At 42.7% G+C, this 25,449-nt stretch overlaps 1 protein-coding gene across 2 annotated transcripts in view; it reads right to left on the reverse strand.

Moving 5' to 3' along the window:
* LOC119660264 (basement membrane-specific heparan sulfate proteoglycan core protein-like) overlaps positions 1-25,449 on the reverse strand; it is a 514,615-nt gene that overhangs the window by 448,236 nt on the left and 40,930 nt on the right. For both annotated transcript variants that reach the window (XM_038068722.1, XM_038068723.1), the window contains exon 5: positions 8,882-8,943. In XM_038068722.1, coding sequence (XP_037924650.1) covers positions 8,882-8,930 — 49 coding nt within the window. In that variant the 5' untranslated portion in view covers positions 8,931-8,943. The remainder of the gene's footprint in view (positions 1-8,881; positions 8,944-25,449) is intronic.

The following is a 25,449-nucleotide window of genomic DNA, read 5'->3' on the forward strand; positions in this document are numbered from 1 at the left end:
GGTAACCTGCTAGATGTTTTTCGAAAATCTCATTCAGTTCTTTACCTTTTATCCGAAACGAAAAATGTTTAAATGAATATTCAAAACTGTACAATACTATACCATTGTAAGTCTTTAAAAGGACGTTCAATGCCTTCTCCTCCGACTTGTCCTTTAACCTTTTTTCATGATGTTATTATTAGTCAACCGCGACCCTGGTAAATAAATAATCAAGTTCAGGGCGAATTTGTAGGAAGGCTGATAAAGGGTCATTGAATCAATATTGAAAGGATCTTCGAAAAAAAGACTTGGTATCTTTCGCATTTTTATCAAAATATTATGCTGGAGTTGACAAAGTCCGTGCTGAATAAAGTCTACTGGCATATAGGATTATGTCAAGCGTGCCAACAGTAGGAAAAATCTGAATAAAAAGCCCAAATGCAGGCTCCGAAATAAATCAATCTACAGAACATCCCATAAACATTGAATTACTTCCTCCATTTCATCCTAATATTCCTTTATATATCATTCTTAAAGATTATTCCAGAGGAAATTATTGTGTATAGCTCTCCGAGAAGAGGCGACCGAAAAGAGCAAACATCCCGGAAACATCATGGCTGATACTGAAAATTGATTAAACTTGCCATTTCGCTCAAAGTTCACGCTGACATCTTGTTGAATCAGTCTCGCAGGCAGGCGGGCATTGGCTGACAAACATAATAATTTTCAGCCAGTTCAGAATAACCAACCCAGTAATAATATGAAGCCATAACCATTTCAATCCTTGGACTGAAAGTCGTTTTCATCCTCTCGGCTCAGCGACCAGGCCCTTCCAAGCCAAAACTTATTGTGTCGAGAGACCGCACAAAAATCAGCCTCTTTCTTGTCAATAGCTGCCGCTCAAGGAAATATTCGAACCGAGAACCAAGGATATGAATGCAAATCGACTGGAAAAAGGCAAAATAAGTGGAAAGTCTAATTTGAATGGAAATTTATTGTCGCTGCTATTGTGTGATGATTACATAGAATTTTGAGTTGGGCTTCCAGCCGGAAAGTGCCGCTGCGGGCTCCGCTAAGAGACCAATTCTTCATTATGACAACAATATTAAGGCCCATGAAATGATTAATAATAATAATATTCCTGGAATTTTATTTGCCTGAAATAATAGTCGCAAAAAGGGCACATAACATTTCCATAAGCAGAGAATGTTTGAAAGGACCTTTTGTGCTCTTTAGCGCAAAGGTTTTAACTTTCCACCCACCTTTTGTGGAAAACCTTACTGGAGACTTGTATCGTTGGGAAAAGTGAAAAATTGTCTAAAAGTTTTTGTATTCTTTTCAATTTTAGGACGGGGTTCAATATAAATAAACAACTCCGCCGAGTGAAAGTGAGCCGAAATTTTCATCTGCTAACGAACCAAAAATAGAAATACAAACTCAAAAGGACCAAACCAGTTAACTGCCGGGAAAAACAGGCAACCGTTCATATCAAACCCATTCCGTACTTTGTCGGGAATTATTCCGCTTGTTACCTTTCGGCACCTGGAAGTTTTGAGATCAACATCAAAGCCTGGTGTGAAATCTTGACCTGTCGCAATTAGGAACTCCTTGCGACTTTCACCTACAAGGGTCCCCCAACTTTCACGCTCGCTTCACTCTGAAATGGCAACTTTTCATTCAAATTCACCCTCGGCACCCGTGAAAAATTACATTAAATTATCACACACTCATTTCCCGGTGCGTAGTGAACTTTTATAATGGCAGCAGACATTTTACAGAAAATTACATATATTTCTGTCGTCAAGCAAAAGGGATAATTTATGGCGGAGCAATTTAAATAAATTGACGGCGTTTTGTGTCAATTGAGTGGAAATAGAAAGAATTGCTAAGGAGAAGGTCCCTTCATGATGGGAAACATTAAGGACGAAAGTTTTATTGAGGAGCGTTTACGGATACTTTATTTATGAGTTGTGCTTGCAACTTTGCAAACTCCAAGTTCCGAGGTTCCTCACCAATCGTTAAACATCGACATGCATGCAAACATACTCGCATTTTGGCAACCGAAAACACAAACATAAAAGCCATAGCTATTTCGGGGAACATCATAAATAAACTCTGCGGGCAGACCAGATTTCGGTTACATTGTTGTAGCTGCCATTGATTTTATTACGCCAGGAAATACTTTTCCCTAATTCAAATGGAAAATCTGGTGTTTGCAGATTAGCTGGAGTCCAGCTTTCGGGGACCACCGGCATTTGTGCAACGGTCCGATGACTGCATCTATGCATGTTGCACTTAATTTGAATTTTGATGTTTGGTTGGAAATGAGTGCTTTCCCATTGTAATTGCCATCGTCCGATTTGTTTATTAGCTAACAATTCACCACGATATTGCCCATATTCAATTAAAATTTGTTGATGTTGGTCCATTGGCTCGCACTCGTTCATGGAATATCCACTGCCCGCAATTTATTTGATGTTTGCCCAATATCTTGGGTAAATTTGGACATCACTCGAAACAGGCAACCTTTAGTTTGCATATATTTGGTTGAGTGAAGTGCAAATAATCGTGTAAATTACATATCTATTGCTGGCGTAGTCCTTTAAAAAGGGTCCAGGATGGAGTATTACTACCAAGTTAGTAAGGGGTCACCAAGTGCACTGCAGGATAGACTGACGCAGTTCCCTGGGTTTAACCTGTTTCACTCTTACAGTGATATGTCTCTCTTCGAGGGTTATATGTGGCTCTCCAAGAGCCAGGCCTCCCGCAAACTATGACCGTTAGTGAATGGTGATAGCCACAACCTCTATGAAGTAACCCTACTATTAGCAAAACGCTACGGATATTAACTCGGGAGTCGAAAAATATCTCCCCCAATCAAGGGTGTTATGCAAACTATGCCCATTAGATAGTTTAGAAAGTTTGCAGTCGGCGGTAAATGACTGAATTCGAATGGAGGTTAACTGACCTTACTGATATCTGGTCGCCTCACTGCATCATGCCTATCGTAGTATGGGGGGTATGGCGTGACGGACCACCAAGCCCCCAAACTCGTCGGAACCAAATGACTAAACGAATAAGAACAAGAAAAAAACTGAGACCAAACTAACGAGACCGCCTTACCCCACGCAAATTGGCCATGTTATTACACATAAAAATTGAAAAGTTGGGCTGCCAAGCAATGCAGTTGAGGTAAACATTCACATGCTGCAAGGATTACAACGAATAGAGGCCACTGCTTAGAAAGCAGGAACAAGCAAAAGCACGCCTGAGATCAGATTATCAGACATCAGGAAGAAGAAAGGTCTCAGTGGCGCAGGTACTAAATGGTACTTGCGTTATCTCAAGAGAGGCCTTTGAGATGGCTCAAGGAAGACTTAACCCATCATTATCCGACCCAAGAAAGCGAAGTATTCTCCGCTATTACGGAGATTCGCACACATGAGAGGAATGCTCCCAAAAAGTCCAACTCTGGACCCAAGAGGGAGAAATCCCAGGTAGGCCAGGATTAAAGGCAGGAGTCAGAAAGCCCACCATTAGCTATGCTAGTGCGGTCAGGGGAATTCAACTGGCCATCCTGCCAGAATCGTTTCCCGAGGAAATACTCACTCGTGAAGAACAGGAAACTGTCGAACACCTGGTCGCCAAGCAAATGTGGAATGGGTGGACTGCAAAACTTGTCTTCACCGATATACGCTTTCGACCAAGACAAATACAGGTAGGCTGTGCGACGGAGGACATTACAGAGTGGCTTCGGACTATAGTACCAGAATTGTCAAACTGAGCAGGAGCAGAACTGTCACGTGCTGAGGATAATATACCAGGAGCACACATTATGTCGGTTTTTTTTCCTAAAGCCGCAGCACTAGAGACGGAAGATCCCATGGGACACCTGAAGGCTCAGAATGAGGACGTCCATACGCGATTATGGAGGAGACATGGGGTGGAAAACCTACTGAGGTCCCTGAAGAAATGTCGGAGGCCAAACAGGCTGAAAGAACTGGATCAAGCAGGGAAGTAGATCTGCTGCCCAATGAAGAGAAGAAGCTTGACGACCTAGACTTAGATTTTTTAGAACTAAGAGTGGATAGCAAAAGGTGCAGAAAAGTGCCGTGTCCGAGTGTAGGTGATACTCCGACAGTGTTGAGGAGGTCCAAATAATAACGGAATCAATGGCTAGCACTAAGATGAGCAAGGTAACCATCCACCATGCAAACGCTGCATCTGCGGTAATTGTAAGATCAAGCTCTAAGGACAACATTGGAACACTGCTGGCTCAGGAGCCCCGAATGTACCGGGGGCAGATTCATGGTCTGTAAGGAGAAAGTTTGTAGGTAATTTGGGACTCCTCTTACGAAAAACCAAGAGTCTGCATCTTCTTAAATGTAATTTAAAATATATATATATATGTCTCGTGGTTTCCTAAGTCTCACTGGAAGTCAGGTAGAGCACTCAAGAGGCAGTCGTGGCATAGTCCTACTTCCCAGGAGACAACATTCGGTACGCACCGGAGCTAGTCGCTAAACTGCTCAAGTTCTGTGAAAGGCGAACTTGAGATTATTCTGAAGGCGCTGCACACACTTAGCGCTACTAAGCGGTAATTGGTGTTTACCTTCCTCCGATTGCTCTCACACCCTAGTGCCTCCTCCCAAAGTGGTGCTGCGTATAATGTAGAGCGAGCTACTCCGGCCACAAATAACCTGTCATAGCCATTTTTACCTAAGAACCGGCGTGTTCCTCCCACCTACCGAACCCGTGCGTAAACGTCCCCATGTATGCACACCTCCGAATACGTACAAGTGCATATTCCTAGGGATTCATCGAGCATTATCTTATTCGCACGAAGGGACGCGCCTGGTGGGAAATGTGGCAACCCATCACAGGCTGTCTGTTTGTCAGAAATGGCAATACGGATTGACACCTTACTTGGTGGGAAGGTGGGAACTGTGACCGCCCACGCATACAGTGAGCTACATCGTTCTACGCGGAACTTAAGGGAGTGTCTACATACATGCAAACGAGGGCTGTAAATTTTGTTCCTCCAAATGTAGTCTTAGTACTTTTCGAAGCAGTTTAACTTTTAACAGTTAATGCACAAGGAGGGAGGCGGTGGTTGAAAAGTCATAATTTCTTTCGCGGACCGATTCTTAGAACTTAAATGTTTATCCTAGAATCATGCAATTTTGCAAAAATATGGACCTATAATATAGAGCATGATCCTACAAAATTTGGTGGAAGTCGAATTACCATTAACAATGTTATAATAGGCCAAAGTTCTCGCTTCAGTTCAGATTCAAAGAATGTCACTAGCACGCGAATATAGTAAGTAGAAGTAGGATCAATGTCCACTCAAATGTTTTTATACAAGAAACACACAAAACTTTTCACACCTGAAGCGTCCAGGTTTATCGACTTGTTACATAAATTGTAGTTCGTATGTGTATGTCTCCCGAAAAATCCCTAACGCCTAATCCGTTAACCACACCTACACGCCATAGCGCGCAAGGTTAGGAAAGCATACTCTTCTGACTGCAAGCTCTCCAATGGAGTAGAGGACGCCGTTGTCATAGTTTATTCTCTCCTGGAAGGTGGGATGGGTTTCGTCAGCAACTTTATGCAGACTCAGGGGAGCTCTCTCCAGACGACGTTGTCAGATGGTGAGGGACGTCGACAGATGGAGTCATGTTGCCGGTTCTGCTTGTTGAGAAAAAGATTGAGCTCGACTGGTCAAAGTACACGCTTTTGGGGATTTTCATTGCAGAAAACTCTAAACCTCTTTGCTAATCTAATACCAAAGATTTTATTAAACCAAATCCGTAGTTCTTGTAACACGAAGATATATGGGTAGTCCTGAATCCTTCGTGAGCCTCGGTGCCAGTAAAAAGCAAGAATAGCCTCTTGCTACAAGTTAATTTGACTAACCTTTATGTTTGTAAACATCTGTGTAATCGTATATGTAGCGAAAAACCGCCGCTAACTGAAGAGTCTGCTGCTTCCAATTTGGGTCTCACCGGGATAACTAGCTTGCCCAAACTTTCGCCGAAAGTCCCGCTTCCTTGCGTCCGGCTTTTTTGGTTACTGTTACATCTAATGGTGCATTACCTCATTACCTCATTACTAACAAGTTTGCCTCCTTCTCTAATTCAAGAGGCATTTGGCCAAGACTCATATGCCGTAGAAAGAACAAGTTGATATCGCCATTATAATCGAGGTATCGGAAGACACATATCATAGTTTATTGAATCCCTCCATTTCCTCCGGGCAATACAGCATGAAGAACGCCACCAATAATGGAAAACAAAAGTATCGATGCCAGTATACAATTTCGGGGTCCCCCCACATCAATGAATAATAGGTGGAACGGGAATTTAGACTCCTCAAAATGATCCATAGGCGGTAAATTTTTTCGAAACAGTGCAAATGGGGTTAAAGAAAATCTGAAAACTTTAAAAATATCTCTAGGTCTGCTCAGGCGTGGGCGATTTTCACCATATGATATTATTCTAGGTTCTAGAATTCCACGATAATTAAAGATTTTTTCGTTTTTTCTCCGAAAACCTGCTTAAAAATAATCACCTGATAAATATATGGGAAGAATTTGATTGTGGCATTTTTTCAAAGAAAACTTTGCGTAAGTCACAAAATGCTTGGCAGGTGCTAAAAGCCTTTACGTAGTTCAGAAACACTCAATGTGGTCGATACTTGAGGATCCAAAGCAAAAGCCACTCCACTCTATATTGATCAAATTTTTCTTTGCGTCAGTGGACCTCACAAATACCCGACGGATGCTCCACTGTTTCGGGGTCTCCTGGATTCCCGCTGGCAGGTTGCCTAGCTAGCCCATATCAGCGATTGCAAGATCCTGGGGTGACTGACTACCGGTACTTGACGGATCGAAGAATTGATCAAATAGTGAAGCGCAGCGTAGTGTGCGCTGTGACAAAAAACAATTTGCTTTTACGGTAGCCAGCGAAACAGAGATTGCCGCAAATAATAGCGATACCACGGCATCACGACGGAACTTGTAAGTGGTCGCAGGTCTTTTGATAGCCCTACTAGGGACCGTAGCGACCGCTCCCTCATCTATGAGAATCAACTGCTTAAGAGGTGAGAAATATTTTACCACGGCCCTCAACCGTATAACATCTGGTAAAGTTTCATCTCTTCTGATTAAAATGGCCACTCAGTCTAACATGCGAAAGCTTGATGGACAAAGAGCTGCCTGGGTTCCGTTCTGAATCCTCTGTCAGTGATCATTTGAAGCAGCGCAAGGAACTCAAATCTCCACTTCACATGTTCTTTATCCATTTCGAAAGGGCTGTTGAAAGTGTTAATAGGGAGTGTATCGGGAATACTCTACGCAAGAGAGGCATTTCGGAAAGACCAACAGCTGTTATTACAGCAACTTACAATGGTGCAAAATGTTACGTGCTGAACCAAAGAATTCCAAGTTCAGAAAATAGTCCGACAAGGTTCCATTCTGTGGTCCATACAATATCTTTTTGCTATCAGTGACGTTCTCCATGCTGCATTGTCCGAAAAATATGGAGAACTTCGAATAATTCAACTACACTGAGGATATTTTTTCGCATTTTCACAGAGTCATGAACCTCGGCGAAATGGCTCTGAATTTGGAAAGAGAGTCAGAATCGGACTAAAAATTAACACCAACAAAAGTAAGGTTTTCAGTATGACGGACCATTTAACTCTTGTGTTTTTGAGGTTGTTTTTATCGATGGTGGCTAGGTTTTTAATTTGAATATGCTTTATATTTATGTCGTGTTTATAGATGGATAGAAGGATCTATAGTAAGTGCGGAAGAGGCAGAACTGAGCAAGTGACTGATAAATTAGCTCTACCCGGCATGACACCAGAAGTTGCCTGCTTTTTAGCCCAGAAATGGTGGTCCGTGTACCAAAAAGTTGGGTAAAAATTTCTCTGTACTAAGTGCGGTCCATCCTAAGTGGATGCGAACCCAGGACCCTTTGATCCTTAAAGGCTATTTACTACGTTTTTATTGAAAGTTGTGTGTTTGAAAATGCGGATGGTTTCTCAAGATTAGAAAAAACACGATGCTAATAAAAATTCGGCTAACATCGCCCAGGGCATGGAATCGAAGGGTACTTAATGATGAAGATGAAGTTTTATTTCGACACACGGTTCCTGCCTGAAGCATCAATATTGCCTTATTCTCTGAAATATGTACAAAAGGGCTGATTTTCCGAAAAGTGTTGGAAGCGATTCTATGTTATGCATTCGAAAAATTGTGCCGCTCTATAGGCCTTAGTTTCTAAAAACACTATTTCCATGTATCAAATTAATGAGGTGCAATTTTACTGGACACTGTCCAACCGTCTAGTTTAAATCCTACTCACCGGTACCGTAAGCACGTTTTCGGTATTAGTACAATGTAAGCAATGCAACCCCATAACCGCTTTCTATGAAAAGCAACAGAAAGAAAGTAAAAGCAATTCTCCCACCATGATATTTGACGAAAAGCTTCTCTAAAGGACATGGGTGACGAAATTCTGTTTCGAGTATAACCATGACCCTTCATATGTTTATATACTAAGCGTTATCGATGCAAAAACTGCGGTCCCAACCTTTCAGTCTCTGGATATACATAATTTTGTCTACATTTACGCTTCCACTTTCCTAAATAGTGGTTATCCGCGTATGGAAATTGTATGTGCTACACGTTCACAAGGAAGTGTGTAGTACTTCATGTTAACAATGCTAGGATATTTGGTTTCAAACATTTAAATTCTCGAATCTTGTTTGCGTTCTTGTCAAAAATTCAGTTTCATTACGGAAGGAACATAAGATATTTTCAAAGCTGCAAATCTTTGCTGTGTTAGTTTAATAATTTCCTCTGAAAAATTGTTTGTCGGTTGCCACTTACCTTGTACTTGCCCGAAGTGAAGCCAAAACTGGGAAAACTGGGACAGCATTTGAGGCCATGACCTAAAAATGAAACAATTATGAATTAAAATAATTAAAATACATTAGGTTGGTTATTAAATTATTACGGATTTCATGAAAAGATGTTTTTAGAGTAATGAGATTAATGTAGTCATATAGAAGTGTCTTGGCAATATTGAATCAATCCAGTTTTTGTACATCATTCCAAAAGGACAACTGACGGTTTCATCCAAAGGCGACTCATCAGACGCCCTCTCATCTCCACCCCAAGACGAACACAGACATCCATGACGACTGGGATTCGAACCTAGTGCAGCGAGAGTGAGAAATCAAATTTTATTTACGGATTAAGTCGGTCAACAAGTGGCTGCATGGTCACCCTCTCCACCTCATTGGTCCGAGCTCGACTCCTTATTTATTATGAATAATTGTGTTCGCCATTCTGTTGTCCCGCTGCTGTAAGCATATTACTTGCTCACCAATAACAATCAAAGGGTCAAGCAAGGAACAGACCTAAAACTTAAACACTGGAGAAAGCGGGGAGTAGCGCAAATCACCCCCATGAGGAGAATGCTCCCAAGAAATCCAAATCTGATTCCAAGAGAGAGGAGATCTTTGGGAGGTCAGGGGTGAAAGTAGGAGCTAGGAAGCCCGCCTTTAGCTATGCTAATGCAATGAAGGGCAATCGACTGGCTATACTGCCGAAAACATCTCCGGAGCACTTGTGAGGAGGAGGAAATCAGCGAAGACATCACCGTGATGGAGATGTACGAGAGGTGGAGCAAGGGGCTCGTATTCTGTGGAATGCACTTTCGACTAGCTATTATACTGATAGACTGCGCGACGGAGGATACGGTGGACTGGCTAAGGACTACAGTACCTAATCAGCCAGCTTGAAAAACAACATGTGCTGGGAATGATATATCATAATAGTCTACCTTCTCAAAACTCAGAGCGACTGAGACCGGAAAGCTTTTGTACCTTCCCATCATTCTAAACGCTGATCTACACCCGCCCTTTACTAACAGTTTTTAGAAACAAGGAGGATGGCATATGGAAACTCCCCTCGATCGGGGTAGATAAAGGATCTTTGGAGGAAATTAGACACCATGACAGCCTCATCAATGACAGATTTGACAGCATACTGTGCACATGCACAGGGAGAAATCAAGGAAAGTTATTTCGGAGGACATATCGGGTGGAAAGTCTCCTGAGATCGCCGAAGAAATCGTTGAAGCTGTACAGGTTGAAAGGGCAGGCTCGAACAAAGAAGTGGACCTGTTGCCCACAGAAAAGGAAAAGTTGGGTGACCAAGACCCAGACCTTCTTGGGCCTAAGTTGGACAACGAAACGTAACGACGTGTGTGTGTCAAAAGGGGAAGATGATACTTCAACATTGGAGAAAAACTTCAAACCCTAATAGGGCTAATGTCTAGCACTAAGATAGCGCACCACCAAAACTGCGTCTGCAGTAGCTCCAAGGGTCCGTTCCAAGGGTAACATTGGAATAGTGCTGGCTCAAGAACACTGGAAGTACCGAGGGCAGATTTGCATCCAAGTCTCACTGGAATTCGGGGAAGAACTAGAGAGGAAGCCGTAGTATCAGGATACTTATCAAGAGAATACACGCGGATCGGGATGAAATGAATCAGTAGACTGGTGAAGTTCTGCGAGCGGAAGGCACTCCAACTGCTCCTCGACTGTTGCAGTCGGAATCTAAGAGGCAGCACAAACCGACGAGTTGAGTATCTTATCTTCTTGAATTCATTCTAAACAATCCTCTTTTCTTTCAGTCTTTGTTCCGTTCACAAGCAGAGTCGGCTCGTCGTGATAGGTTTCGCTATTTGATTCTATTAAGTGGCTGATCTGGATGCAATCTCGAGGCTTTTAAATCCCCATCCAGCGTATCAAGCCACCTTTGTTTCGACCGGCCATTTGGTCGTTTACTATCGACTTTGATGTTCAGACCAATCTAGGCAAGTGAATTTTCGTTAGCGCAAATTACGTGACCGTACCATCGAAGACTTGTCCCTCGCAGTTTTTCCACGATCGGTGCAATCCCATATCAATCGCAGATATTCTCATTTCGGATGTGATCAAAACGTGTCACACCACTAGTCCAAAGCAACATCTTTGTCTCCGTTACTTCAAGACGCCGTTCATTGACTTTTATAGCCGGGCAACAGTCAGAACCATAGAAAGCGACATGACAGACCACATTGCGTTAAATTTTAGATTTGAGACGTTCATTGATACGTCGATCACAAAGAACACCAGTTGTGAAACGCTACTTCATCCAGGTTACGTTAATGCGTGCAGCAATTTCATAACGCAGTTCTTCACTGGCTGATAGCATTGACCCGAGGTATTTAAATTGCTCAGTTTTGAGCAGGTCACTGCCGCTGATAGTGATTGTGCCTGTTTCATGGGAATCGGTCCTCAAAAACTCAGTTTTAGTCAAATTCAATCTAAAATCGTGTGTCATGACGCGATCATTCCATTTTTGGACAAGTTGCTTAAGATCATTTTTGCTATTAGATGCTAGGAAAACATCACCCCCATAAAGCAGCGTATAAGGTGCTGGATGTTGGATATCCCGCGTAACAGCATCCATAACAATAACAAAGAGGAGTGATAAGAGGGCGCTTCCTTGATTAACACCCACAGAGACATGAAGCGGTTTTGATACACCCGCCACACTTCCAACTTTACTTTTCGGATCGTGGTAGAGCAATTGACCCCAGCGCACAAGATCTTTTGGCACTAAGTGTTCTCCTTGAACATAGCAGATGAGTTCGCGTTGGACACGGTCAAACGCTTTCCCTAGAACCAGAAATGCAATGTACAGAGGGCGATGCTTCTCACGGTGTTTTTCCATAAGTAATCGCGTAGCGTGTATTGCTTCAGCAGTTCCGCAGTTCTTGACAAATCCGGCTAGATTCACGATTGTATCAACGATTTCGCGATACATTTCGATATAGATCTTTCTCGGCGTCTTGGGTGTCCAATTTATCGTAAAGATTTTTATAATGGGCTGCTCGGGTGCCACCGATCGCTTTCTTTGCTTCCCAATTGGCATTCTTATTAATTTGCCAATTGCCCGGCGTTTTATCGTCGAAAAACTTCTGGTAGATTCGTTTCTTTTCACATACCTTCATTTCAACATCGTCATTCTAAAGCCAAGCATCTGAGTTGATGTACTGCTTACCTGGTATAGTGACCCCGAGGGTTGCAGCGGCCTCTTTGTGGATTGTGTCTTTAATGTGGTTCCACAATTCTTGCACATTTTTAATGGTTGGTAATCGCGTAAGTGAGATCATTTAATTAATCCTATACAATAAGCTAAAAGAATCCGAGGGGAGGAGACGGGAGACTCCTACACAAGATACCGGAGTGACAACATCGCTCATCTACAAAGGGGCGATGACATCAGGAGCAAACTGGACCTAAAAAAAGTGGTGGAAGATCTCAACAAAGTCGCCATTAAAGCATATAAGACATTTTATTCATCTAGGAATACACCCTGGCGGAACAGGATCATAACCCAAACAGAGGTACCAAAACGCATAAGCCGGGCACAGCAAACCGGATGCTGGGCGGGTTACAAAAATGTACTCACTGCGTATAGCACCGCGATCAGAGAATCAAAATGGAACAGCTTCGAGGAAATTATGTGAAAGGATCGAACAAGTCACAGAAGCAACCAGGCCATACAAAGCTATAGCCAAGGACAGCGCATTTAACGAGGGTGAGGGACAAGAGTAAACCTACTTCTGAAAACTCATTTCCCGGGGTCCTGCAACACGGCCGAAAGCAAACAAAAGGGAAAGGAAAAAAAACTGGAAAAAGCAAAAGAGGTACGCTCGGAGCCTTGGGTAAGGTAGGCAGCGGGAATTTTCAAAACACTGAAATTGGCCGGAGTAGATGACATCTTGCCAATACTACTCTCAAGAAGCGTAGAAATGATCTTAGAATCTCTTCTAAGGGTAGGGTAGCACGGGCAGCGCTGGTCGTGTGTGCGTTTCTGGATATGGGAGAAGAATTCGATAACATATTACACACATAGACGCAAGATAAATAGAAGTACCGACAAGTAACAATTCTATTGTCGTGAATACTACTCTAGGTTGTCTTACATGGCGGCGTACTATCACCGCTTATATGGAATATGGTAGCGGGTGAACTCCTGGACGAGGTAACAAATACTGGAATACAGATCCAGGGTTTCGCTAACGACATTGTTCTAATCTGGGCAGATATGAGGACACCCTTTGTGACAGAATGCCAACTGGATTAAGGGTTTCTAGTGCCTGGTGCAGCGAGGCGAAACTGCGTATCAATCTAGACAAAATCACCATCATCTACCTTTGGGCGGTGGAGCGAAATGGAACTAGAAGAAGTAGTGGAAACCTCCACACGCATATAAGGCCAGCTCTGCGCTTAAGACAGACAGACAACTCATGCAAAGACGTATCCTGGTGGAACAGAAACCTAACCAAAATGTGAAAGGAGGTCAGAGAACTCTTAAACTGGGTAAAATAAACAGGGGATTGACCCAAGTGGAAAAACACACTAACGACGTATACAATGTGATTGGGGAAGCAGTGAATTTTGGGAAGAGTGCATCTGAAGTACATCTACTTTCCAGAAATCATTGCCCGGGGCCTACCTCTCGACAGAGGATCTTGTCTGACTCCGCAACAACGAACAGAAGGGGAAAACTAGAAAAAAAGGTATGCTTGGAAACCAGAGTTAAATACGGATCTAGCCATCATCATAAGATCTCTCTAGGGGTATGGTGGCAGCAAAAAACGTTAGAAAAAGATCCCTCTCACCTTAAATGTTTCAGTCTAATATGCCTGATATCGTCTGTACTCAAGACGGGGGAGAAGATGATAGCTAACTATATTAGAACTAACGTTCTAATGCAAAATCCTCCACATCAGTATCAATACGCTTCCCGGGCAGGACGATTAATATAAACTGTCTTGTATTAACTGACGGATGCATTGTTGGATGTCAAAGAGACCAAAGAATGAGAACTATGTACGATTGTGGATATCAAAGGACCGTTCGATAACATAAAAACAGTTATTCAGGATGGCCTGCTCCGCAAGGGCGTGAGAAACGCCGTCTGCTTCTAGAAGGGCAGTATATCAGAAAACACGCAAAGAGAAGTACCGACAGGTACAAACTCTAATGTTATAGGCACCGGTAATGTGGTGACGTTGGCAGGACTCCGATAAACTTTTAGCAACTTTTAGGGATATCGAATTGGTAAACCTCGACGCAAAACCGGGATGTCTGGAGTTCGTTCCTAAGGCAGATTTAGATCGGATTACCGATTATTTCACCGTTGATGATGATGATAGTTGAACTATTATGTGGTCGAATCCGAACTGGACTAAGATCACTAGTAAGTGGTGCAGGAAGGCGGTCCAGTCAAGCTATGAAGGCTCTGAAGAATTGCACGTTCTTAGTAAGAAAAATGGAGATGCACCCCGAAGACACTACCTTGGATATACACTACAATAGTAGTGATTACTTATGGGGTGATAATAAGTGAGGAAGTAACACAAGCTTCAAAGAATTGTTTGTGTCTATCAATGACGACATGCCCAACGGCAATTGACTCGTCTCCATTTGCACATACAGAGTCAGACAGGAAAGGTGACCTTCAGAATTTCCGAGAATGCCATCGAGAAAGAGAACTGCTTAAATCGAATGAAATTTGACATTCTTTCTAGGAGATATCCCAAATTACTGATACTACGGAAAGGCATGACGAAGTTTTATTTCGATATGAAGTTTAAAACACATTGGAGAATGCGTGGCAGGGACCTAGAGTTCAAACCAGCAATTGGGCAGAGGAAGCAGGTGACGGGATCATTGGCCCTAGAAAATGTACTTTGATGCAATGAGTTAACACATCAGTATATTCCAGGTGCCATATATAGTTGCGCCTACTTCACCTTCGAAAGGAAGCATATGGAATAGAACATTGATATTCCAGCCAACAGCCGAACGTTTACTTCAGTCCCACCAGACGGAAAACGATCGGCCAACTCGATAAGGTCTGGATACTTTGAGCTCAAAGCCGGATTGGGCTAGAAAGCAATAAGGCCGCGGACGAGGTGGCCAGGAAAGGAACATAGATGCCGTACGCACACAAAAACCCTTCTGTCTAACCTCGAAAAACGAAAAGGAACGACTGAAGGGGTTGTACTGGACGCACTTACCAAAAATGGAAAAGTCTAGGGTGCTTAGCAAGGGATATGAATCCAACGGCTGGAAAGATTGCTGAAGTCTAAGTTATCACCTGGGGAAGCTAGGGATATCTAAGGATACTGTCTACAAATTGTGTGAGGAGAGGGACGAAACCTTCACACATGATTTGGAACAGTGTCCGGCACTTAGGTGAAGTAATTGAGGGATCTGGGCAAATAATCAATACCAGTGGGCGAATTGAAACGCTTAGAAGCCGGAAACATAATAGAGATCCTATCAGTTATAGGCTTGAACGACATACTATGATATGACCAGTTGAAGGGCCAAGTAGTTGCTCTAGGACGCTGTGCGGCTTCCCTTCACAATATTATTAGTATGATAATAATGAAACAGAAACAGAGAATCGATGAAAATCTGATCTTAGCAACACAAAACTGAGATAATTGTAGTATTTAACAAGGGTAGGTTTCGCTTTCTGTTGGTTTTTTAAACGTTCATTAACCATTGCTCGATATTTGACGAGATCCTTTTTGTCCCAGTTATCGACAGAATCAGCCTCCTTATTCTTCCAAATCTGGCGGAAAATATAGTTAGCCTTTGCTGGCTTCCCTCGTAGTCGACGGTTTCGTTGCGAGAGTACTATAGTCTCTAGACTAAAAGCCGCTAATCCGTCTGCCGCCTCGCTCTGGGAGGTTCTCGCAATTGGTTACAGTATAAGAGTGCTACGAGTGGTATCCGCTGCTCTACATTCTACGGTTGCTATTTCCTGGCTGGATGAGCAGCTCGAATTCCAATCATGTGTTTCATATCAACATCACACCATCTTCTATCGCCACCCTGGGAGACGACTCCCGGCCTGATGTTTTGTTTCATCCCTCACCAGATCTGAAACATGACCAGCAGCGAGTGGATTCTCTCACCAGTTGGATGAACCTACTTCCAATAAAACTCAGCGAACTCTTGGCGAGACCAGCGATGATCACTAGGAAGTTGTGTGCAGGTTAATCTAACCTTGAGTTTGGAACATGATGAGACCAGATCAGTTCTTGTATCAGATATCATGTCGGGGATAACCAGGAACAGTGTCTTAGTTTTCATTCTTCGAACTGAGGACTTTAGTGAGCCTTATCTTCGGATGTTCTTAATCCAACCTAGAATCCTGTATTGCCATGGAACTCTGCATTGTTTTTAAAAACATTTTCTTGGTCGAATTGTAATCGACCAAATTAATAAAATTCCCATTATTGACTGGTTGTCTCATTTCAAATAGACAGTATCATATCCAGATTGCAAAATACTTCGTCTTTTCACAAAAACAAGAATTACTGGTATATTTGGTATTGGATGGCGTTCAGAAATTGCTTTATCGTTAAGTTCTCGAAAATTGACCAACACTGCTCTTCCTCACGAGAGATGGCTCATTATGTGAAGTGATGACAAAGCTTGGATGGTAGATTCAAGGATCCCTCATCAGGTTGCTTAGTGCAGAATACATAAAATAACTGTACAAAACCATACTTAAAAGTAATCTTACACAAAACCCTAACGCACACATCACAAACCCGCACAGAAGATGATTCCCAGATTAATTATAATAAACAAACAGCAAAAAATATAAATTTGAGTTGCCTAGCGCAGAAGCAAAAACTTAGAAGTTGCTTGCAGACAGACTGCATATCAAATTTCACTTGTGCGAATAACTTACTTAGAGATATTGCAAGTACAGACTGTGGAGAAAAAGCGAGTGTAACCTATTACTAAATGTGGAATTTGAACAAAAGTTTGTGGGAAAAAAACTCTTATGTGATTAGGTAGGCGATTAGGTGTCGGATTAGAACAAAAGATGCAGATAAACTTAGGCTTGAACATTTTGTTTCATTGAACCTAACCGTAGGACAGAGGTGCAGCTTTTGAGCTACTCTGCGTATACAGAAAAAGGCTTATGAGCTGTCCGCTCATATGATTATGTGCAGGCCAGAGGTACAGATCTCCCTAAGGCAACAGCAGTGGACGATCGTGACATTGGATCACACGATATTAGCACAACACATGGACGAAGTTAATCTACATCTAAAACTAAGCCGAAATATAATATTTATAACTGGCTTTAATTCAATGTCTGGTAGTTAACTGGATCCTTATAATTAATTGAATCCTTATAACTAACAAGTTAATGACACTGCTAAGTAGCATTCTGTAATCGGGTTTATTATTCTATTATCAGATTAGGGTAGGTGTTATTTATATGATAAGACATTCTTTCTGTCCCGAAACCCCTTTAGCTTCTATGAAAGCAGAGTAATAAAGCTGGCTGAAGGATATGTAATCTACATATCCTTTTCAATAAAATGAGTAACCAAAATAGAACTGTAATCTTTCTAACGAAAAAGTTTGTCTTTGCTCTAACCCAAAATTATACTTACCAACGAAATAAAAATGAGCACTAAAGTATAGTTACATCGCAGAGCGGTATGGATTACGTATGGGTATAAATCCCTCAGGCAAAATTATAGATTTCTATGAAGAAGGTAAGAACGAAGCAGAACGACAAATCCAAAGCAAAATTTCAGGAAAAACGAATCCTTAGAAAAATTGTAAAATTTGAAAGTTATTCGGTTTAAGTTTATTCGGGGGAATGAACTCCCATGAACCATTCACCTGACGGTCATCTGCCTCGTTCACGTTCAGATGATTGATGACATCCCACTCATATGGCACATACACATAGTTGATAGTTAGGACAAAAGTTAGAAGAAAGTCTTCTTTTTCCCTAAAAATCCTGACACCTGAACAGCGACTAGCATTAGTAAAAAGACAAGTCGGAATACCGGAAGTTTGGCCCCTCAAGTATAAAGGTTTTGTTCATGTTCATATACTTTTCTTTTCTGAATGTGCATGGGCTAGTGTTTGCTCATCCCTGGTGCGTGGACCAAAATGGCAATGGGAAGGATACCAAGAAAATAAAACCATGATGGAAGAAGAGAGAAGGAGGAAACTTACAGTGCGGGGGCTCGGAATTCCAGTACCAACGGCTTTTGGGAGTAAGAAAGCAGGCTCCCCTCGTCCCCCGGCAGTGCCACGGTGATAGACAACTTGTGTACCGTGACATCTGATGCTACAATCGTTCTAGATATGGAAAAGGTGTTCAAGCAAAGTACCACTCTACTGAGAACACCAGCAACAAAATCGAAAAAAGATGAGTTGAAAGCAGATCACTGGACGACAAAAACGACACCAACACCGGCCGCACATATTCAAGAGGAGTGACAGAAGGAGGTACTTCAGGACCAGGAAAAGTACCCATTCGAAAGAAGTTCGTCGACCTTGGGATCCGCTAATGCCAAAAAGCATAAAAGATAATACCGAGGGAAGGTGCAATGAATGCAATAGACTATTTAAAAGCAGAAATCCGGTTGGGACTCATGAAGAGCAGAACCCTGATCCAGAGGAATTACCCTTCACACAGCTTGGTGCAAAAATAGTTGAGCTGTCCGAGTTAATCAAGAACAAGTGTAACGTGAACAAAGCCATAAAATATATGGTGGAAGCTATGAGAATGCTCTACAACAAATCGCAGCAGGAGGAATGAAATTCCAAGGACAAGTCGAAACTCGTTGCTCCAACAGTGCGACAGGCGACGCGACTGACACCTCATCGTATTGTATTCAACCTACCACCAACCAAGAGAATGGAAGAAAAAGATGTGGATCCTCTGGTATATCAGCAAGCGGCTAAGAGGGAAAGGCCAAAAAATGGAACTAAAAGCACCAAAGAGAGAAAGCAGGTCCTCGAAGTGCGAGCTGTGTCCATCGAATCGGCAAACTCGGAGGGCAATGAAAACTATGGATGGGCCAAGGTAGTAAATAAAAAGGCGAAGAAGAAAGCAAAAGTGCGAATTCACTCAGAGGCATTTGAGATCTCCTGCAACGGAAATTTGTTCTATCCGGAAAGGTCAAAGCCCCGACCTGAAAGATAGAGGTGAAAATGTTAGCAAGATTCGAAGGGCCCAGAATGGTGACCTCATGTTTGAGCTGAAAAATAGAGCTTGGGAAAAACTGATGACTTCTGAACTCAATTCAACTCACTTGGAGAGAGAGTCATAGTACAGGCCCAAAAACATGAGGTCTATATACAGTGCGAAGATCTCAATAAAGTGACATCCAAATTTGCGCTGCCTTGATGGAACAGTTCTAGTCTATGACACTACTCAAATGGCCACATTACGATTACCAGTGGACGGAAGTTATTGGTGGCCGCAAATTTCGAATCGGATAGGTTGTCTGCCACCTGCGGTTTCATTAAAGAGGTGCTTCAAGTGCCGATCGATGCACAAAGTGTGGGTAAAAAGGACATATTGCCAAGGAGTGCAATAGGGGCCCCAAATCACTATTGTGCAAAGGAAAGGAAGAAAGGTATAACCAGCATATTTCCAGAAGTGGTAAATGCCCGCAATTCAGAAAGGCGTTGACAGCTATGAAAAAATGAAGTTTATTCAAATAAGCCTAACCATTGCAGGGTCGCTCAGGACTTCTTATGAATCTCAGATGGAAATTGCCATTATATGTCAACCCTACAGAAACCGTGACGGTGGTGTATGGGTCACAGACTCGATTGGTGCAGCGGCAATATGGACGTGCGGTCGCCAAGCTATACAATGCCCCATGAGAGAGTTGGCTAGTGGTTTCGTGTGGGCGAAAATAGGCGATGTGTACGTATACAGCCACAACCAGTCTCATATTGTCTGAATTTAGACATGTTAGGGAACCTTGTTCTCGATACAAGGAGACGAAGTCCATTGGTAATTGCCGGTGACTTTGATGACTTCGAGTCGGGAAGCAGGGAGAGTAGCCCAGGGAGCCGAAGTTTATTAGAGGCTTAAGCCCAGCCGGAATTAGTTTTGGTAAATGAAGGTGATGCAACCACCTTTCGAAAAGGAGGGTCTTCCTTAATCGTAGACCTGACCTTTGTTAGGAGCATGTTTACAAGTTGGCCGCAAAAACCTCAAGCTTGCCATTCAACGAGGTCAGAGGGAATCCGTGGGGGAGCGCTTATAGAATTGTGATGGACGGTTGAGAGGACGGATCACGTGCCCCCCTATCTTGTTAAAAATCATCCAGGGGTTATTTCCCCAGCAAGAGAGGGGCGCTGGCACATTTCAGAGATCTGGTAGAAGCGTAGTAAAAGCGTGCTTGTCCGAGGGGATATTCCCTACAGCATGGAAGCGACAGAAGGAAGGCTGGAATGATGATAGATACGAAGTTAAGTTTTAGACAACAAATGCAATATGCTTATGACAAGGAATCCACGACAAGTATGACGTCGGCAAGAATAATGCCGAACTGGGGAGGGCTACGGTATATTTGTAAGCTACTTATTGCCAGGGTGGTGAGCTTCAACTTGCTATAAACAGGAGTCGACTAGGAACGACAGGTAATTTGTGATGCTTTGATGAGTTAATTTTTACTTCCTTCTTTCTCTCGACCAGTTACAAAGTCATTCTTCTTGGATGCAGTGCAGCTTCTCTTGTCAGTAAGTGCATCCAACTACCTTATCCCTTTTCTTCTTAGAGCTTAGCATATTTTCTTGATTCCCTTTACATCAAATTCCCACTTGATTTGTTAGTAGCGTTACAACTTCTGCCACATAATTGCCTGATTAGAGGTTTATGCAAGCGGGACGAACCCTGCAATGTTCACTCGTAATACAGAGAAGCGGTTGCCACTGATTGAGACAAGGCGACTAATTAGGGCGAGGGGATAATGATGATTTAAACACTAGCACTAGCACCGTGATGTTAAAGAAGTAGAACGATTTGATGATTAGCTGATGGAGCTCACCATTATATCAGCTGATCGCACTATTCACTTCTTCACCGCGTACGCACCACAGACTAGTCGACCTAATGCCGAGAAAGATACCTTCTGGCAACTTCTCGATGAAAAGATTTGTCACGTGCCTGTTGACGACTATATCATCATTTCCGGCGACCTTAATGGCCATGTGGGTGAAAAGGCAGACGACAATAGGTGCCATGGGGGAAAGGGATTCGGAGCGCGCAATGGGGGTGGCGAGCGTATAATCGATTTGGCGGACACTCATGACCTCGTACTTATGAATACATGGTTCATAGAACGATCATCTCACTTACGTGGTTAACAACCATTACGAATGTGGAAGAATCGTGGAACCAAATGAAAGACATGATCCACAAAGCGGCCTCTGCAACCCTCGGGGTCACCAAACCGGGTAAGCGATACATCAACCGAGATGAAAGTCCTGAGGGTTTAACGTGAGTACCTGCCATGTAGGCATAATCCCACGGTCCTCTTCGGACACGGATTGATTTTGAGACCACAATCAGAGCCCCGCCATGCAAGCATAACCGTCCTGGTTTATATTGAGTGCAGGCTCAGTATTCGTACCAGTGGATGCGAGGCCTATCTAACACCTCTGCTGCAACTAAGGAGCACGGCAGCGGAGTTGTACAGCGCAACTCCACGCGTGAGCTCCGAGGAGCTCTGCCCGCGATGTAGGCATAACCACAACCACCATGAAACTCCCACTAGGCGGCCAACCGTAAATAACCGGGCATCCTCCATGAATTCCCCTGGAGCATATGCTCTCAGGGGGCCGACATCAACCGAGATGCTTGGCTTTGGAATGACCATGTTAAAATGAAGGGCCTTGAAAAGAAACGCCTCTACCACAAATTTCTCGGCGATAAAACACTGGCCAATTGGAAAATTTATAATAATCCCAACCAGAAAGCAAAGAAAGCAGTCGCTGTCACCCGAGCGGACCATTACAAAAATCGTTACGATAAACTTGGCACTCGGGATGACGAGGAAGATCTGTATCGACTTGCCAAAAGCCGTAACGAACGCACACAGGATATCGAACACTTTTGTTGCGTTAATGACAAGACGGGTACTTTGCTTACCAACCGTCGAGCCGCAACGGATAGATGGCGAGAATACATCGAGCAGGTTTCAACTGAAAAATTTGCTTATCCTCCACTTCCACAATCATTGTCGACATTAGGAGCAGTTCCACCTGTTAGCGCAATTGAAGTCGAGGAGCCAATAAAACGAATGAAATCGGGGAAAGGCTTGAGGACATCGCATCTGAGCTCTGGAAAGTGAAAAGCTGGCACCCAAAATTGTGGTTCAGTGAATTCTTTAATCGTATTCAGGAAGGAAGAACATCATTTGATTGGCAAGAAAGTACCACAGTTCCAATATCGTTACTTTCCAATACCATGAAGATTTTTGAACGCATTCTTGACAACCGGATTCGCGAAAGCGTTGAAATAACCGTAAATCCAGCAGGATTTGTTAAAAACTGCGGAACTACTGACGCAATATACGCTACGCGGTTACTCAAGGAGAAACACTGTGAGAAGCATCGCCCTCTTTACAATGCACTTCTCGATCTAGAAAAAGTGATCCGAAAAGTTCATGTCTCTGTTGATGTTCATCAATGAGGCCCCCTCTCATCGCTCCTCTTTGTTCTTGTTACGGACACCGTCACACAGAACATCCAACGGAAGTGATCTGCCCAGAACTGAGCGAGCTATCAGCCAATGGAGAACTGCGTTATGAAATTGCTTCACGCATTAACGCAACCTGGATGGAAGGGCATTCCACAACTGATGTTCTTTGTGATCGACGTATCAACGAACGTCTCAAAGCAAAAATTTACCACAATGTCGTCCGTCCTTTCGCTCTCTATGGTTCTGAGTGTTGGCCAACTATAAAAGACAATGAACGGCGCTTTGCGGTAATGCAGATGAAGATGTTGCGTTGGACTAGTGGTGTGACACGTTTTGACCACATCCGGAATGATGGTTGCACCGATCGTGGAAAAATTGCGAAAGAGACGGAGGTTCAGAGAAATCTCTAGTTGCAGGGTGAAAGAGGCGCTTTTTTTTGTAAACGCTACGGACTACCCCGACAGCACTCAGGGTCTAAGTAGTTTGTGGCATAAAAACGGTTTTTAAAAATCACTTTAGAAAGGAGAAGTTAACAACGGAGAAGAATAACCAGCCAAACAACATTCCTAAAATAACTAATCCACATCCAAATGGGGAGACCATAGTTCATAGTTCAGTTGGGCTATGGAACTATGAACCTAGAAGTAGAACAAAGGCATTTATTTTTTAATTTAAAAAACGAGGTTTTAAATACCAACTAGCACAGCCGGCCCAGATAAATATCTCAACTAAAAGCCAACATATATTCGAGCTAACGAACAAACTCATTAAAACAAAAGCGAACTAAATAAGCAATCCCTGCAAAAACTTTACAGCCAGCGTTTTTTTTATTTGGGCCGTAAATCAAATCCGTGAGATTAAAGAAACATTACACCAGTTTTCTAAGCATTTCTGTATCCTTGCTGGCCATTAAGCAGTTTCTGTGCAATGCATTACCACTTAACCCTCCCGGGTTCCCATAACCCTCTTAATTCTTGCCTAATTGCTGGCCCCACATTAAAGCTGCCCATTATTATCCACTTCTTGCCCCCTTTCTCTATCCTCTTTGACTTCAAGTATGTTCAGTTGGGGAGCAACAATTCATAATATACTCGTACGTGTACAAGGATATGAACAAAAAATCTTCCAATTTCCAAGGAAAATGGATTTTTCGCTTTTGTACGGTTCTGGCATGAGGAAAAATGCCACTCAAAGAAGGGATGGTTATGTAATGGAGACATAACGTAAAGTGGTAGGAGATTGGTTTTGCTATAGATTCTGTTTCGATGTTATTTGAAGGAGCCTGTACGAAGTACGTGTAAATTGAAACTTATGCACTCTAGCACTGTTAGGAAACTATGGTTCGTGCAGACTGGAAAACTGTAAAGCGTAGTAAAGGTGTACCCTTGTCTTAAAGGGACCAGCTGTCTTCGATGGAAAGCTTCGAATCCATAGAACTCTTATATGTGGAATATGTATTGTCATAGAATCCAAGCAAACATGTCTCTAATAAGAATCCTCCGAAGTCCCTCACATATTACCTAACATTTGAAAAAATTCAAATCCTTACCCAACCCTTACAACCTCCTCTACACAAATTCACAGTAATAGTAGTCAACAGCTTGTTCCTGAGGTTCGTTGACAGTACAACACAGATTTCGTTTGATTTTGCTTGCGATAATAAATCTTCCCTTAAACCACTGGCAAGCTACCTACCTAATCCGAAACATGCTTCCAATCTGTTCCCTGCTCCGACTCCTAAATTCATAAGAGTCCTGTCAAGGGGATATAATGCAACAAGTCAAGTAGACGTGAAAGGATAAAGGAGTCGTATGGTATTCGTCCCGAATACGCTAAGACTTCACAGCCGACAGAACAGTGGAAAAATAAGGAATCGTCGTACAGAACTCGTCAAGGAATGTTATAAAAAAAAAAGGAAATTTCGAGCCGGGTTGTCATTCCTGTTGGTATTAACAATTTTTGTGAACACCCTCAAGCTTTTCCCCTATACCTTTAGCCACACTACACTATCATTACTGTAATCCCAATGATAGTGTAGTTTGGCTTAGCGTCTTGTACTTTATAATATTTGATAAAAAATTGCGTGAGTTGGCTTGGTTTTATGGGGTGGCCTTAAGGATTTCGTCAATCAGTTTGATGTGATTTTAAGACCTAAGGGTGGTTAAAAACGAAAAAAGTAAAAAGGAATCCTATGCGGTTGATGGAAAATGGAATGCAAACGATTGACAGAGCCCCTAAACCTCTGAGACAGCGAATTATCGGAAGATTAAGTATTAGGGATTCAGAACATAAGGAAGAAAATGCTTTATGGTCACGGGAAGGATACCCGGAAAATAAACTAACTAACCATTATGGGCGGATTTTGCAGAGTAGACTAACCCGCTCCTGGCTTGGATACGGTGGGATCCAATCGTACAAGCTTGCGAGAAGGAGTGATAATGAACTCAGCTGTCTACTCTTTACAAGGAACTGGATCCTAGATCTCCTGACTATTCAGGAAGTGTCAAGGAACCGAAGGAACATAATTTTCACGCAGAAGTACTTATGCGATACAAGGTGAAATTATCGGAAGTAGCTTTCATCTCACTTGATGATGAAATAACAGAGCTCTATGAGTTCATGAAGGAAAGAGAGAAGCAAGGACCATAAACAGAGATTACAAGACTGGTATATGGGAAACGCCTGAATGAGTGGATGATCAAAATACAAAGTCGATGCAGAAGAAATCAGAAAATAGTCTTCAGTAGCGGATAAAGAAATCACTCGGCAACAAGTTTGTTAGGCGAAGATAACATAAAAAAAAGGAGCAAATTTCCTCAGTATCATTG

The sequence above is a fragment of the Hermetia illucens genome, chromosome 6 (assembly GCF_905115235.1).
Source record: "Hermetia illucens chromosome 6, iHerIll2.2.curated.20191125, whole genome shotgun sequence".
Classification (NCBI taxonomy): domain Eukaryota; kingdom Metazoa; phylum Arthropoda; class Insecta; order Diptera; family Stratiomyidae; genus Hermetia; species Hermetia illucens.